Here is a 13761-nt window from a genome sequence, read left to right as displayed (position 1 = left end):
AAGGTAGGTATTCCTATAACTAACATATCCGACTATTGGAGCATTGCTATCTTGTTTGACCTGCTTTGCTTTCGGAAATATATGAGTCGTGATTGATTCTTTAGCATTCTTCAAGACCTTCATTTTTCACCGAACACCGGCCCAAACGATTAAGAGCTTGAGTATTTTCTCTAAAAAAATCTGTCCCTTTTAGATGCATTTCACTCCTCCATTGATTCCCTAATAATTCCTTCCCGAAAGCTATGCACGCTTTCTCATTTATCGTGAACCCACCGAAAAGATTTCCCTTCATAAATTCTGTCTTTCTGTCATTAGATCCTTTATTCTTCCATCCTACATTCCTTATCTCAAGCCACTTTTACCATCAATATCTCAATCTCACTTCCCTGAACTCATCCAAGAGGAAGGTGGCAGAAAGAAGTATCGATGGTGCAAGTATTGCACTATTGCGGTGCAAGCACTCATGGGCGTAGGAAAGAGACTGCAGATATCTACACTGGCTGCAAGGATTCTCCTCTACTCTGTCCCGAGTTTTTTTTCTTTCTTTCATAAGAAGGCATGAATAGTATTATATATTTTTGTATCATATATTGCAATAGTATTGTAGGTTAAATATATTGTTATAAATTTGTGAGAGAGGTATTCCCTACATTGGTAAAACATACATGACTGTACGTAGTTGTATATAATATATAATTTGAAAAATCGTCATCATTTCAATTGTATTGAATTTGTTTTTAGTGAATATAATATTTTTTTCATGTCATGTGATTCCTTTTTTCAATAGACTAGGGCTGCTTCATAAATAAGAAGTAACTAGAGATTTCCAAGCATGATGGAATTAGTCTTTCCCTCGTGTAGTTAGAAAGAAAACACCATTGTTGCTTTCGGTAATCGGGTAAGTAATAAGGGGCATAGATGCTGCAAATCTATTCCTAGCAATACGTATTATTGAATGGCTTACTCGAATTGATATTATTATGCACCAAATGAAAAAATATTATAGCTGTAAAAATTTACATCATTTTCAGATTTTCGCAGAATATTCGTAGTAAGAACCGCGATACGTGGCCTAAATGAAGATTACTTGTAAGATGTTTGCTTGCAAATACTATTAGTTCCAGTTTTTATGCATTAATTTCTAACTCGGTAACATCATATTGCAAAAAAATATGTTATTGGCTTGATTTCAGAATATAGTAATGAGGAAGTTATGGGTTGATTATTTCTGTTTCCACATCCATTTCTATTTCGGCAATGGAGTCTATATCCCAATGACCCAAAAAGGACACATATGTATCAGCAAAATCTTTCCCCATACCTTCCCCATCTTTTTGATGTGCCGATGGCATTCCCGAAAAAGCTATTCCTAGTTCTTACAAGCAGACCGACTAAATTTTACTATCACCCTTCGCTTCATCTCCATACCCCCTCCAACCTTAGAACAGCCGGCAGGAGTGGTGCACGTCAAAAGACACCCTAATACACCGTCGGAAAATAATCTCGAAAGCGGAGTGCCACCCATCTCAAGCACCTGCAGTGAAGGGAATACATAATGGTATGTGAAAACCATTTTTGTTAAATATCTGATGCTAATGGGTGGTCGTACGGGAAGAAAGGAATTGGAGCTGAAAACATGAAACAAGTAAAGGAATTTGTGACGAGAATAGTGGCTTCAGAAGAAAATGTAGAAATTATTCAATATTATGGAACCCTACCCCGATACATAGGATTACTAGTACAAGGAATACGCCAAAATATCTTGCGCAGAATTACCATCCCAATCAAACAGCTGTTCACGGCGACTCCTTGTACTTATAACTTGCATTACATCCATCTAAGCCAAAAATTTCCCTATGGCAGTGGCAAAATACCAATGGCAATACCAGTAAAACATTAGAGATTCATTTTCCTCGTATTTTTTTGGATACATAGTGCAGAAAAAAAATTGAAAGAAAGCGGTGGCGCGGGGAAAAAATCCGACAGTATGCAACCCGCATTACGTTTATATCCCAATGTGCGGGTGACGTGATATCACGTCATAAATAAAAAAATTCATAGCCAACAAATTAGGGCCAAGAAAATTTTTTCATTATTTTTCCCAGCTCTTTTGGCACCCATGCAAGCGTTTTGCATTAAAAAACGACAGCCGCACCGGGGGTCGATTTTGAGTTTTACATGGTCAGCATTGAAAGTGTTAAAGTAAAACTAAAACAATAGCATACACTAAAATCCAAATGCCAACCTACAGCATATTAAACTAAATATCTTTTCATAACCATGTTTGATAAAACTAGCGGTTGTTGTAGGGTATCACGCAGCATGGAACGCCAGGACATTAATGCTGAACGTGAGTCTGAGTGGAGTGGTGGGGGGAAGGAGGACAAATGATAGAGGAGAGGGTAGTGGCTGAGGAGATGCTTGGACGACATACGTGTTGTGGGTGAAAATAAGGTGTTTTAGAAAGGAAGAATTACATTCTTTGTTGAATCTAGAGTATTCCCTGAGAATTATTATGACTATACTTTACTAAAAACCAAGGAATGGATTTGAATACCCATTGCTAGGGCTTATACTACAAAATTTTCTTTGATGTTGATGAAGTTAAAACTGGCCATTTAAAAAACATGATCCCACAAGTGAACATTAAAAAATGGGATTTATTTTAATAGCGCTGTAAACTGAAGCAGTATAACTGATGAAAATGAATAAGAATACTGCATGAACACCGTTCATACAAGCGTTTCTCTCTTTCCACATTATGTATTCACTCCTCCATTGAAAGTAATAGTGCGAGGTTACCGACTGAATTTTTAAAAGTTTAGGTAATAGTCATAATCATACTCTGGTGTTTACTTAATCATTTATAATTTCTGGAGTTAAAGAGAAATTGCTAGCCTTAAAAAATATTATAAAACAAACAGGGAAATAAGCCAGTGGATTCATTGTGCTCTGCAGAGAGAATTCTGAATGCAAATCTATGGGATGCAGGGAAACCTTAGAACATAATTCCTGTACTGCAATATATGTACTTTGCAATAAGTCCTCTCTCAGACCAGAGTGTGTGTGAGGAGCACAACTCTCGAACGCTATATTTGAAATTTGTAATAGATCAGAGGACAGGTGAGGTATGGTTGCATGCAGAGAAATTATTCCAGGAATTAATATTGGATCTGGAGTGCTCACCACACATCAGTGACAAATCTTTGACACTACCTCCACCATATTCACACAACTATTATGCAGAATGCATACAAGGACATAATTTTACATTTTTCTGATAGGTAAAAACCATTAAGTATTTAATATTAAAGTTAATGATGAGGGAATAAAATTAATCAGCGATAAAAATTAAAATTAAAATCAACAGAGCAACGGATATGTAAAAAATCAACAAAAGAAATACCATTTCTTACACTTGAAAGCCCTCAATCTCAAATTGGCACAAAGTTGCAAAAAATAAAAAAAAATTGTCTCATTAAAATCAATGAAAAGGTACTTCTTACACGGAAGTATGTCAAATGGCTCTGAAGCTACACATAAAATTAATACACTCAATATAAGGCCAGAAATTTTTATTTCCAAGGACAACATATAAAATTATCACAGATATTATGGCCATGCTAAAAAAATCAGAGAATCATAACTAAGGCCCCAGCGTTTTCAAATGCCTAGCCTTCACCTCCACAGCGGACAACCCCAAAGGGATTTTAGGGCAAATCTTGAGCTCACACTGCAAACTCTCTCCAGACATCTTTGGACAGGGGTCGGCAAGCAGTCACTTCATAGCACACAAGCAGTGAGAACCACCAGCACAACCAAAAGCCAAAAGTTTCATAATTTGACCAACAAAATCATTAGGACCCTAACTATAAATTATTTATAAAATTACTATGCATAAAACATTAAAAATATGAAACATGTATAAATATCCAAAATATCTTATATGCATACGCTATAAAACCAATTTCTAGAATATCAACCATATCACACAAAATTATGTAATAAAAACCATATTTATATTATTTACATTTATAATTGATTTTAATACCACAACCTGAAAAAATGTATCATAATTGCACAGCTTCATTATTACAAGGGCAGAACCAAAACATAAATATCCAGAAGGCAAAAAATTGAAGGCAATCTCACACTCCCACCAGCATCTCACATGATCTGCTATGAGCAACATTTATCTTCAGGTACTTGACCCACCAATGCAGTAGAGAGGAGTTGGGAAGAACCATCAAATGTAAAATGAGTACGAGAAGGAACACATGCAATGGCTCTTCACTTCCAGAGGACACAATTCGTGCATATGTCAAGAGTCAATGTAATTTATCTATTAAAAAATCAGAGATTCAGAACTAAGGCCCCAGGCCCCATTTTCAAATGTCTAGCCTGCACCTCTGCAGCAGACAACCCTTTGGGGTAGAGGTGCAGGCTAGGTTGTCTGCAGGGAAATCTTGAGCTCACATTGCAAACACTCTCCAGAAATCTTTGGACAGGGGTCGGCAGGCAGTCACTTCATAGCACACAAGCAGTGAGAACCACCAGCACAACCAAAAGCCATGGTTGGCTCCAGTAGCCAACAGTGTGGAGCTTCAACAGCAATGCACACATAATGTCAGCCACAGTTCAACCAACACCATACATTCAAATACGAAACATGTACCCATAAAAAGATAAAAGCATCAAAATAAAGGTAATAAATGTGATGAAATTGTCAGGGAAAGAGAAGGCACAGTTGGACGTATCACCACAAAGACTCAATGAGCATTGTGAGTGGACGAAGTGTTAGATGCCACGGCTGACCATGAGAGGATGTTGGCCAAGACCTTGTCTGAGTGGACAGCTTGCCTCCGACCACTTCCAATGAGTTTTCGGCTGAAGTGAGTGGGGACAGAGATTTTCTCCTTCCAAATGTTGAAGAATTCCTCCGAAGAGACCTTGTCCACGTTCTTACCTTTTATCCCCTCTTCTAACAAGAATTTCTTCCAAACAAAATCCTCAGGAAAAGGTGTTGGCGCAGGTCGATTGCCAATGTGGCCACCATGCACAAAGACTTTCAGCTGATAGATGAGGTAATTGTGCTGATATACCTTATCTGGCTCAGTGCCATGAAAGGTTATGGAGTAATCACTGCAACAGTTTCTGCCCTGCAAAGGAAGGAATTTCATTCTATTAATAAGAGAAGAAGCACTTGCATATTAACACATATGAAATATAATTTATCAAATATAAAAGAAGCATTTACAAATTGAATGTAAAAAAATCACAAAAAATAATTAAGAAGAGCAGATTAATTTGTTAAATAGAAATCCTTCTCCAACATTTTAAAGCCTTTCGAGAATAAATTATTCTCACTATAACATATTGATGTTAACCATTTAAAGAATTGTATGCTATTTAAGAATCAAATTAAAAAATCTAAATAGCAAAAATGTCTGAATGGCAACATTAGCCATTTACCATGATAATGTATCTTTCAAGGCCTAGAAATCATGCTAATCAAAGATTACTACCAAATTAATTTTGAATGAGTAACTCTGCACAGGCTAAATTCCAAAGAAGTCAAATTTGTTCATATTCCCAGCATTGCCATCCTTGATGGACCGTGAGGGCCTAACACTTAGTGCCATGAGCCTCGGTATAATTGCCATTGGAAATAAAGAACCTGGATAGCGTAGTGGTCTGAGCAGTGGCCCAGAAAGCCAAAGGTCTGTGGTTCAATTCCCGGACCTTTGGCTTTCCCGATCCGTGGTCCAGGGAAATTTTTTCTCATGGCAATTCTTGTATACCGTATAAGCGCGTGTAAGAGGCACACCTTTTTTCCCAGAAATCGCAACCGAAAATGAGGGTGCGCTTCTTACACAACTTCTTATCTTCCCCCCCTCCCCTTCACCGGTCGCAAGTCCAAAAGGAACTGAGTGTCCTTGGTTTTCAGCGTGAGTCAGTCATCTGAAACCCTAGGTCAAAAACAAGCGGCAGAGAAGGGAGTTTCTCCCTTAGTGACGTATTTTTAAAATGCTCCTGTTTGCTTTTCTTTTAAGCGCCGTCACCTCGGTACCCCAGAGGTGAACACGGAAAAGATCACGCGGGGTTTTTCGCTCCGGAGAGCGCTCTAAATTTACTGCCACGAGTGGGCATCCCACGGCATTTATACTGCATTTAGTAATCACTTATCACACGTAGAGAAACGCGTAGTTTTAAGGGACATACCTGGTTAATAGTCAATATCTGCCTTGCCGAGTAATTTCCATTACGCTGAGGACCTGATTTTTCAAAAATCATCTTCAGATGCTAATATGAGGATTATTGCAACTGAAAATTATATTGGTGTCAAAACCTGCACTTTAAAAAATTCAAACGGGTGTGTTCATTGTTGGACTAAATTGTGGATAGAAGAAATAAGAAATGCTTCTAAGTGAAGAGCGCGGAAGGAGAGGTCGAGGGGAAGGAGCGCGATCCCTCCGTCTTCGAAGCAACGAGGCTACGAGTGAAGGAGCAATGGACGTCCGATCTTGCTTGTGACGTCGTTACCTTCAAAGCGAAGGGGCGATGGCACAGTAATGTGATATACGCAGTTTGCATTGCCTGAAGTAACCAGTCCGTCTCGTCTTGTTTGAATGCGCTTATGCTACGCTTGTTTCTTCCGAAATTGTCCTGTTTGGACTATTTTGAATATTAGTAGCTTTGTTATAACTATAAATCTTTGTGTTAAACAATTAAAGCTTAAAAAACTTAAATTTGGTCATATATTCGTCGCGTTAGATCTCTATCTTTTTTTGAACCTCGCGCGTGTCATACAATCATTGAAAGCTATTGAGATATCTTCGGGCTCAGTAGATGACTCACCTAGCATTTGGCCTCCAGAAACTGGGAGATCGAGGTCAGTTGGTGAGATGGGGTAGGGATGAAACACGTTTCCATTGTTCCCCTGTAACTTGATATTTTCCTATTTTCCTGTGGGGTCTCGGAAAGGAAAAAAAATGGCAGAGGCATAGGCTGATGTAGGGCCGAGTGTGGCTCCGTTAAATCTATGACATGGTTATTATCCTATGGCGCTGAGATTGCCCCAATTTTTGTCCAAGCTCTTGGGAAGGTTCATGCTATGTGCCTTTCGTGTTTTGCCTTAAAAATTTCCACGGCTGAAATTCTATAGCAATACCCCAGCGAGAGCATTTAAGCAAAATTGTTCGTGAATAGGACAAGCATCGTAGAGCAACGGCGTATGCGAAGAGAGTATAAAAAACTTCACTGAGTAATAAGGTTTTTACTTTCCTTTTAAATTGCCCATGGGATGTGATATTCCTGATACTCTGGGGTAGAATGTTGTACAATTTTTTTCCATTATGGTACGGACCATCACTGCATAGTTTTGTATTTCTAGTTAAGACATGTAGTTTATCACTAGATCTAGTTTTATAGCTATGGTACTCATTGTTTTTAACAAAACAATTTATGTTTCTTTTTATAAATACCAGTATGTTAAGGATGTATAAAGAGGATAAAGTCAATATTTTTTGATTTTTAAAGTGAATTCTGCATGATTCTCTGTAAGGTAATCGTAACATGGTTCGCAAATTTTTTTTCTGAATCGTAAAGATCTCAGAGCTGTGGTTACTATTCCCCCAGAAAATAATTCCGTAGGAAATAAGAGACTGAAAATTAGCAAAATACAAGCATTTTAGAATATTTAAAGAGGTACTGGCCCTCAGGTATCTAATTTGGAATACAACACGGGATAACTTTGATTTTAGCCCTTCAATATGTGGACTCCATTTCATGGATTTGTCAACAACTACACCAAGAAAACTTACATTATTTACAAAAGAAAGATCTGAGTTCATTATTTTTACATTTGGTTGAAAATGACAATTAAAATTAATACAAACTGACTTCTTTAGGTTAACAGAGAGCATATTCTCTTGTAGCCATTCTTGAAGACTATCAGTCGTTCTGGTTATTTTTTCTTGTAAAGAAAGGTAGTTTTGAGCCTGTATTAATAAACTGGTGTCATCAGCATACAAAATAGTTTTTACATAAGGAAGATTATCTGGCAAGTCATTTACATATAGATTAAATAGTAAAGACCCAAGGATTGAGCCTTGAGGGACACCATGTTTCACAATTTTTGAGCTTGAAGAAAAAATTTTAATAGAGTTGGTATGGGCATCATAGTGAGAAATTTGAGTCATTGCTTTCTGTCAGTTAGATATGATTTTATCCCATTGTGTGCAAGTCCAGTTATGCCATATTTTGTTAATCGTTCAAGCAGCAAATCACGTTTTACTGTATCAAAAGCTTTTGTCAGACTTATGTAGAGTCCCAAAGTTTGGCCGTTTTCCAATCCACGTAGTATGTACTCATTCCCTCGCTCCCTTTCTCCCTTGCACCCTGCTCCCTTACAAATGCTCTACTGGCGCCATAAAGTGTGAACGGAAATAATGCGAACTATTGGCAGTAACGAAATGTGAAGTGCAGGGTCGGGTTAGGACATCTTGTGGTTGATTTAAGAATTAATTTCACCCTACTACTCGGTTTATTTACGTTTGTAATTTAGACTGCTTAGTATTTTGACTTTTCTGGCACCGATTGGACGCTCTCTCTTCACATAATAAACAAAAAATTACTTACAACTCCAGTTCAAGATTTCCGAGTTTTCCATTGCCGCCATTTTGACGTCCACTTCCTACGAGGGGAAGGTAGTGAGGGAGCATCCGCGCTCCCTTGCTCACTTACCCTTCGTTCCCTTGCGCCCTCGCCGATTGGATCCACCCTTGCTGTCGTCACATCCGTAAGTTGACGATCGAAAAGTGCACGAAGGGTGAATAATTGCGAATTGGAAAACTGCCTTTGATTTTTGTCATCAATACTGTTTAAGGTATCATTAAGAAACTCATACAATGCATCAGTGGTTGACTTATTTTGTCTAAAGCCAAACTGAGAGGAAGTGATGGTTGCATTTTTGTCTAGGAAATTGATGAGACGTCTGTGCATAATTTTTTCAAAAATCTTTGAGAAGCCTGAGAGAAGACTAATAGGTCTGTAATTGTCAGGATCATTTTTTTCCCCTTTTTTAAAAAGTGGATATACTATACTCGTTTTAAGCTGTTGAGGAAAATTACCCTCTGATATAGATAGGTTTCCTAGGTAGAAAAGTACAGAAGTTATAAAAGGAATAGAAAACTTAATTATCTTGTCTGGAATGTCATCAAAGCCAGAGGATAATTTATTTTGGAAAGACATTCCAATTTGCAGGATTTCCTGAGGGGTGACAGGATGGAGAAAAGGAGAATTACACTGTTTGAAATTGGTAGATTTGTTAATATAGGTTGAAGTTTTGTGAGTATTGTTAAAAGACTGTAGGATTTTTTCAGGTATTTCAATGAAGTGGTTGTTAAAAATATTGGATACTTTACAAGGGTTAGTTTCCAAGCCACTAGAGTCAATTAAAGAGATATTGCTATGTTGGAATTCTGACTTTTTATTGCTTTCCCTATTTATGATTGACCATGTTGTTTTCATTTTGTTGGTAGAATTTTCCAGTATCTTATTATTATATGATAATTTGGAGAACTGAACCCTTTTCCTGACATATTTGGCAAAGAGTAAGTATTGCGTTCTATTTTCACAATTATTGCACCACTTGTATTTAGAGTATAACTCTCTTTTAACTCTGCTCAGGTGAATTATTTCAGAAGTTAGCCAACTATCCTTTTTTGACCTACAATTATTTATTCGACATAATTTCTTCGGGAAAATAGTCTCAAACATATACTGATATTTACTTAGGAAAGCCTCAATTTTTGTTTTGAACGAATCTGCATGGTAGATCTCCTCCCAGTTTTCATTTTGCAGCAAAAAACCAAACAGATTCAATTTTTCATCGTTATACCACCGCTTTTGTATCCAAAAGGTCTGTGGGTGGTTTATTAGATCACAGTTTATTTCTACGTTAATGGCTTTATGATCTGAGAAACCAGGGTCAAAGATGTTAACTGATAAATTACTTATTTCAATGTTGGTTATAATTTGATCCAAGACAGATTCTTTGTATTTAGATATCCTGGTGGGGGGCGTGATGCAGTGCGATAAGTTAAAACTGTTCAAAAGGTTTACTACTTTTCTAACCTTGTGACATCCTTCATTTGAGAAGTCGATGTTAAAATCACCACATATAACCAAGGATTCTTGTTTTTTCAGAAGTGATTCAAGTAGTATCGTCAAATTGTGTACGAAAAGGTTAATATCCCCAGTTGGCGAACGATATATACAAACAACAACGACATTGAATGACGTCAACTTTACGATCGAGAATTCGAGATGTTTGTCCATAGGAGCCACATTTTTAGTATTAATTGCTTGAGAAGGAATACCATTTCTATTAATATACACATTCCACCATTTTTCATATCAGTTCTGCAGGAGTAATTCCCAAAATAAAAATCAGAAACACAAGCAAAGCTAATCTCACCCGCCTTCAACCAATGTTCCGTTAAACATAAAATATTGAAATTGGCGAAATCAGATTCCAACAGGACACTAAGATCATGAAGTTTATTCCGTAGAGATTGCACATTATGGTAGTAAACGTTCACTCTTATGCTGGGGGGATTACAGTCATTCTGGGAATTATGGTTTTCTAGTCAAGAGCAGTTTGTAGCAGTTAAAGAAATTAACCACACTGGTGGATGGAATTAAGGAAAAGTTCAAGAGTATATGTGAGCATGACGTGACTGGAAAACAAACAAAACTCCCACACTTGCACAAAAGACCCAGAGCAAAACATCCATTACAACTTGTGCATATGCAGTGATCTATGAACTACGTAAGTGATCTGATTGGACCAGAATCTCCAATGTCATATGATGGGATGAAGTATATAATGACATTTGTGGATAATTATACCCATTTTACTGCTATGTATTTCTTGAAAACAAAGTAGGAAGCCTTTCATTACCTGAAGATTTATGAGAAAATGGCAACAACTCATTTTAGTACAAACCTAAGTCGTTTCAGGTGTGATAATGGCAAGGAGTATGTTACCAATGCAATTAAGGCCTACTTAGAAGAATGAGATATACAATTTGAGTTCACAATACCATACATGCCACAGCAAAATGGGGTGACAGAATGAATGAATCGAACAATGCTTGAAAAAGCAAGATGTTTGATACACAGCTCTGGTTTATCAAAAGCTTTGTGGACAGAAGCAGCCCTTACTTCTGTATATTTAATCAACAGGACTCCCACAAAAGCCCTGGTAAAGGAAGTTCCAGCTCACCTCTGGTATGGAAAAAAACCAGATCTAAATAAAACGAAAATTTTTGGTTGTACAGCCTACTTGCATACTCCTAAACAATAAATGAGTGGTAAGCTAGAATCCAGATGAAAAAAGTACATTTTTGTAGGGTACTGCACTAATGGGTACAGACTTTGGGATCCAGAACTAAAAAAGATGAGGAAGAGGTGTAATTTTTGATGACAAGAAGTTCCAAGCTAAGAGGGAATTAGGATACTGGAATGAAAATCAAGGTATTACTAAAAATGAATAGTACTACTGCAACGCACACACGTCGCGAGAATGAATTGACGAGAAATAGGTGGTTAGGAGTAAAAAATTAACAAACAATATGGTTGATTTCCAACAGTAATAATACATTTAATAACCGAAGTAAGCTTTAGGAGCACAATACATAAAATACTAAATTGCCTGAGGATAATGTACTCTTGCCGTTGGGAAGAAGCCGGGCACGAGAGAGAGTTCCTTCCTTGTCTGAGGTCAGTAGCAGAGAGAGCCAGCCAGGCGGCTTACAAGATCGCGGCCGCGCTTGAAGCAGGCGTGAGAGGGGAGGTGTAGGCAGAGGAGGGGAAACAGGTTTCACGCTGACGATTCACCTTACAATTGGGTAAACGGTGGCGGAAAGTAATTGAAGTTCACACATGCCGTAAAGAGGCCGACACCGTTGGTGAATTCACTATAAATTGTGAGCAGTTCACAGGACGCGAGGATCAGCGGCACGCGTGGATCAGGCAGGCACGACGTACTCAGGAGCTTCGCGAGATTGGTACTCAGGAGCTCGCGAATCGTCTCCTCGTGGTGAAGTCTCAGAGGGGTCAAGTCTCAGAGGGGGCAAGTCTCAGAGGGGTTAAGTCTCAGAGGGATTGAGATCTCGGAGGGATTGAGAAAGTGCCCATTATGGCACACGACCCAGCAGAGGGAGTTCAAAAGTGAAGAACAGGATTAAGATGGAGAATGGAAAGTAGACGATCAAGTCAGAAGGTCAGTCAGAGAAAGGAAAAGACCTGCTTATCTAGAAGATTATGACACAGGATATGGAATAGCTTGTGCTTTGAGTGCTGAAGCATTTCTTGATGATGTACCAGAGAATTTCTCGAGTATCAAAGGGAGAGAGGATCAAGACAAGTGGTACAATGCAGTTAATGAAGAAATGAAGGCTCTTCATGAAAATGAAACTTGGTATTTAACTCCACTACTTTTCCAAGTAAAGCGGGATGAAAATGGGGATGTTGATCGATACAAGGCTCGTCTTGTTACGAAAGGATGTGCTAAGCGCAAGGGGTATGATTATGAAGAAACCTATTCACCAGTAGCAAGCCTTGTAACTTTACAAATCCTGCTAGCAAAGTGCAATCAAGATGGACCCCATGCAGAGCAACTGGATGTCTTATGTATTTGATGTACACCACATGGCCAGATCTTAGTGCTTGAGTCAATGTGTTTAGAAGGTATCAAACTACAACCACAGGGGCCCAATGGGTGGGACTCCTATGCGAATCCTATGTTACTTGGAACTGGGAACCATTGACCATGGCCTTGTTTTTGAGCGAAGCTCCACACCAATGTTAGTAGGATATGCAGACTCACAAGGAGACATCGCCAAAGTGATGTTCAGGATCTGGATGTTATTTTCTAAAACTAAATAGGTAAGGTAGAAAAAGAGTCACGGCTTTCTTCCACATAGGCCTACGTTCGAGAGGTATTCTCATGTAAAGATTTCATGCACCATGATTTCCCTTTAGTAATCATTCCCTCTCAATTACCACGGTGGTGTAGTGGTCTAGGGCACTAGTCCTTTAACCACTCATCATCTGGATATGCTGTGTACATTCGTCATGAGGGGTTTAACCCTCAGTGGGTATGCCATATATACATATACACGCCACACCGATTTTATTTTCACTTGCAATGGATATGCCGTGATATTCCGTCACACACCTACACCAACTCGTAGATGGCTCCGTTGAGGTCACTTTCTGCCCGGTAGATGATACTTCAGACATTTTTGTATGCACTTATGCACCTCGTAGCGTAGCTATGTCGCTGCATTGCGAGTTGCATTCTAATTGCCCCTTGTCGTATTTTTATACCTATATTTTCTCTGATTTCCATGCAAATGTATCTATTATTTTCACTCTCCTGCAGGCATTTTATTGAAAGCTCTGTTATTTGTAAACGCTCCTTGCCGCTTTGGTCATAATTACCGTGCCCATTCTCTTCACGCAGCTTCAGTCGTTATGATCAAAGGTAGTAACTTTTTTCGCCACTTGTAGCATACCGTATATAAGGATTAACTACATAGTGTTATGAATACGATTAGCTTGCAAGTGCAACCATCTGGGAACGAAGTTTTCAAAGTGAGAGACTTACTATTGTAATCCAGCCTTCTCTCTAGATTAGCCTCCTCTGCATCAGTCATAATGACTGAAGCGGCACCAAAGTGGGAGAATTCG

The 13761-nt window shown here is 38.4% G+C and overlaps 1 protein-coding gene across 1 annotated transcript in view; it reads right to left on the bottom strand.

Moving 5' to 3' along the window:
- Window positions 1-3560: 3560 nt before the first annotated feature.
- Window positions 3561-13761, bottom strand: part of LOC124158426 (C1GALT1-specific chaperone 1-like) — a 36332-nt gene continuing 26131 nt past the window's right edge. The window contains exon 3 of the mRNA XM_046533506.1: window positions 3561-5159. Within this exon, the coding sequence (XP_046389462.1) occupies window positions 4770-5159 (390 nt within the window). The 3' untranslated portion in view covers window positions 3561-4769. The remainder of the gene's footprint in view (window positions 5160-13761) is intronic.

Source organism: Ischnura elegans, chromosome 5 (assembly GCF_921293095.1).
Source record: "Ischnura elegans chromosome 5, ioIscEleg1.1, whole genome shotgun sequence".
In the NCBI taxonomy this organism is placed as follows: Eukaryota; Metazoa; Arthropoda; class Insecta; order Odonata; family Coenagrionidae; genus Ischnura; species Ischnura elegans.
The sequence above is the reverse complement of the archived record's forward strand: the minus strand, read 5'-3'. Positions and strand labels throughout refer to the sequence as shown.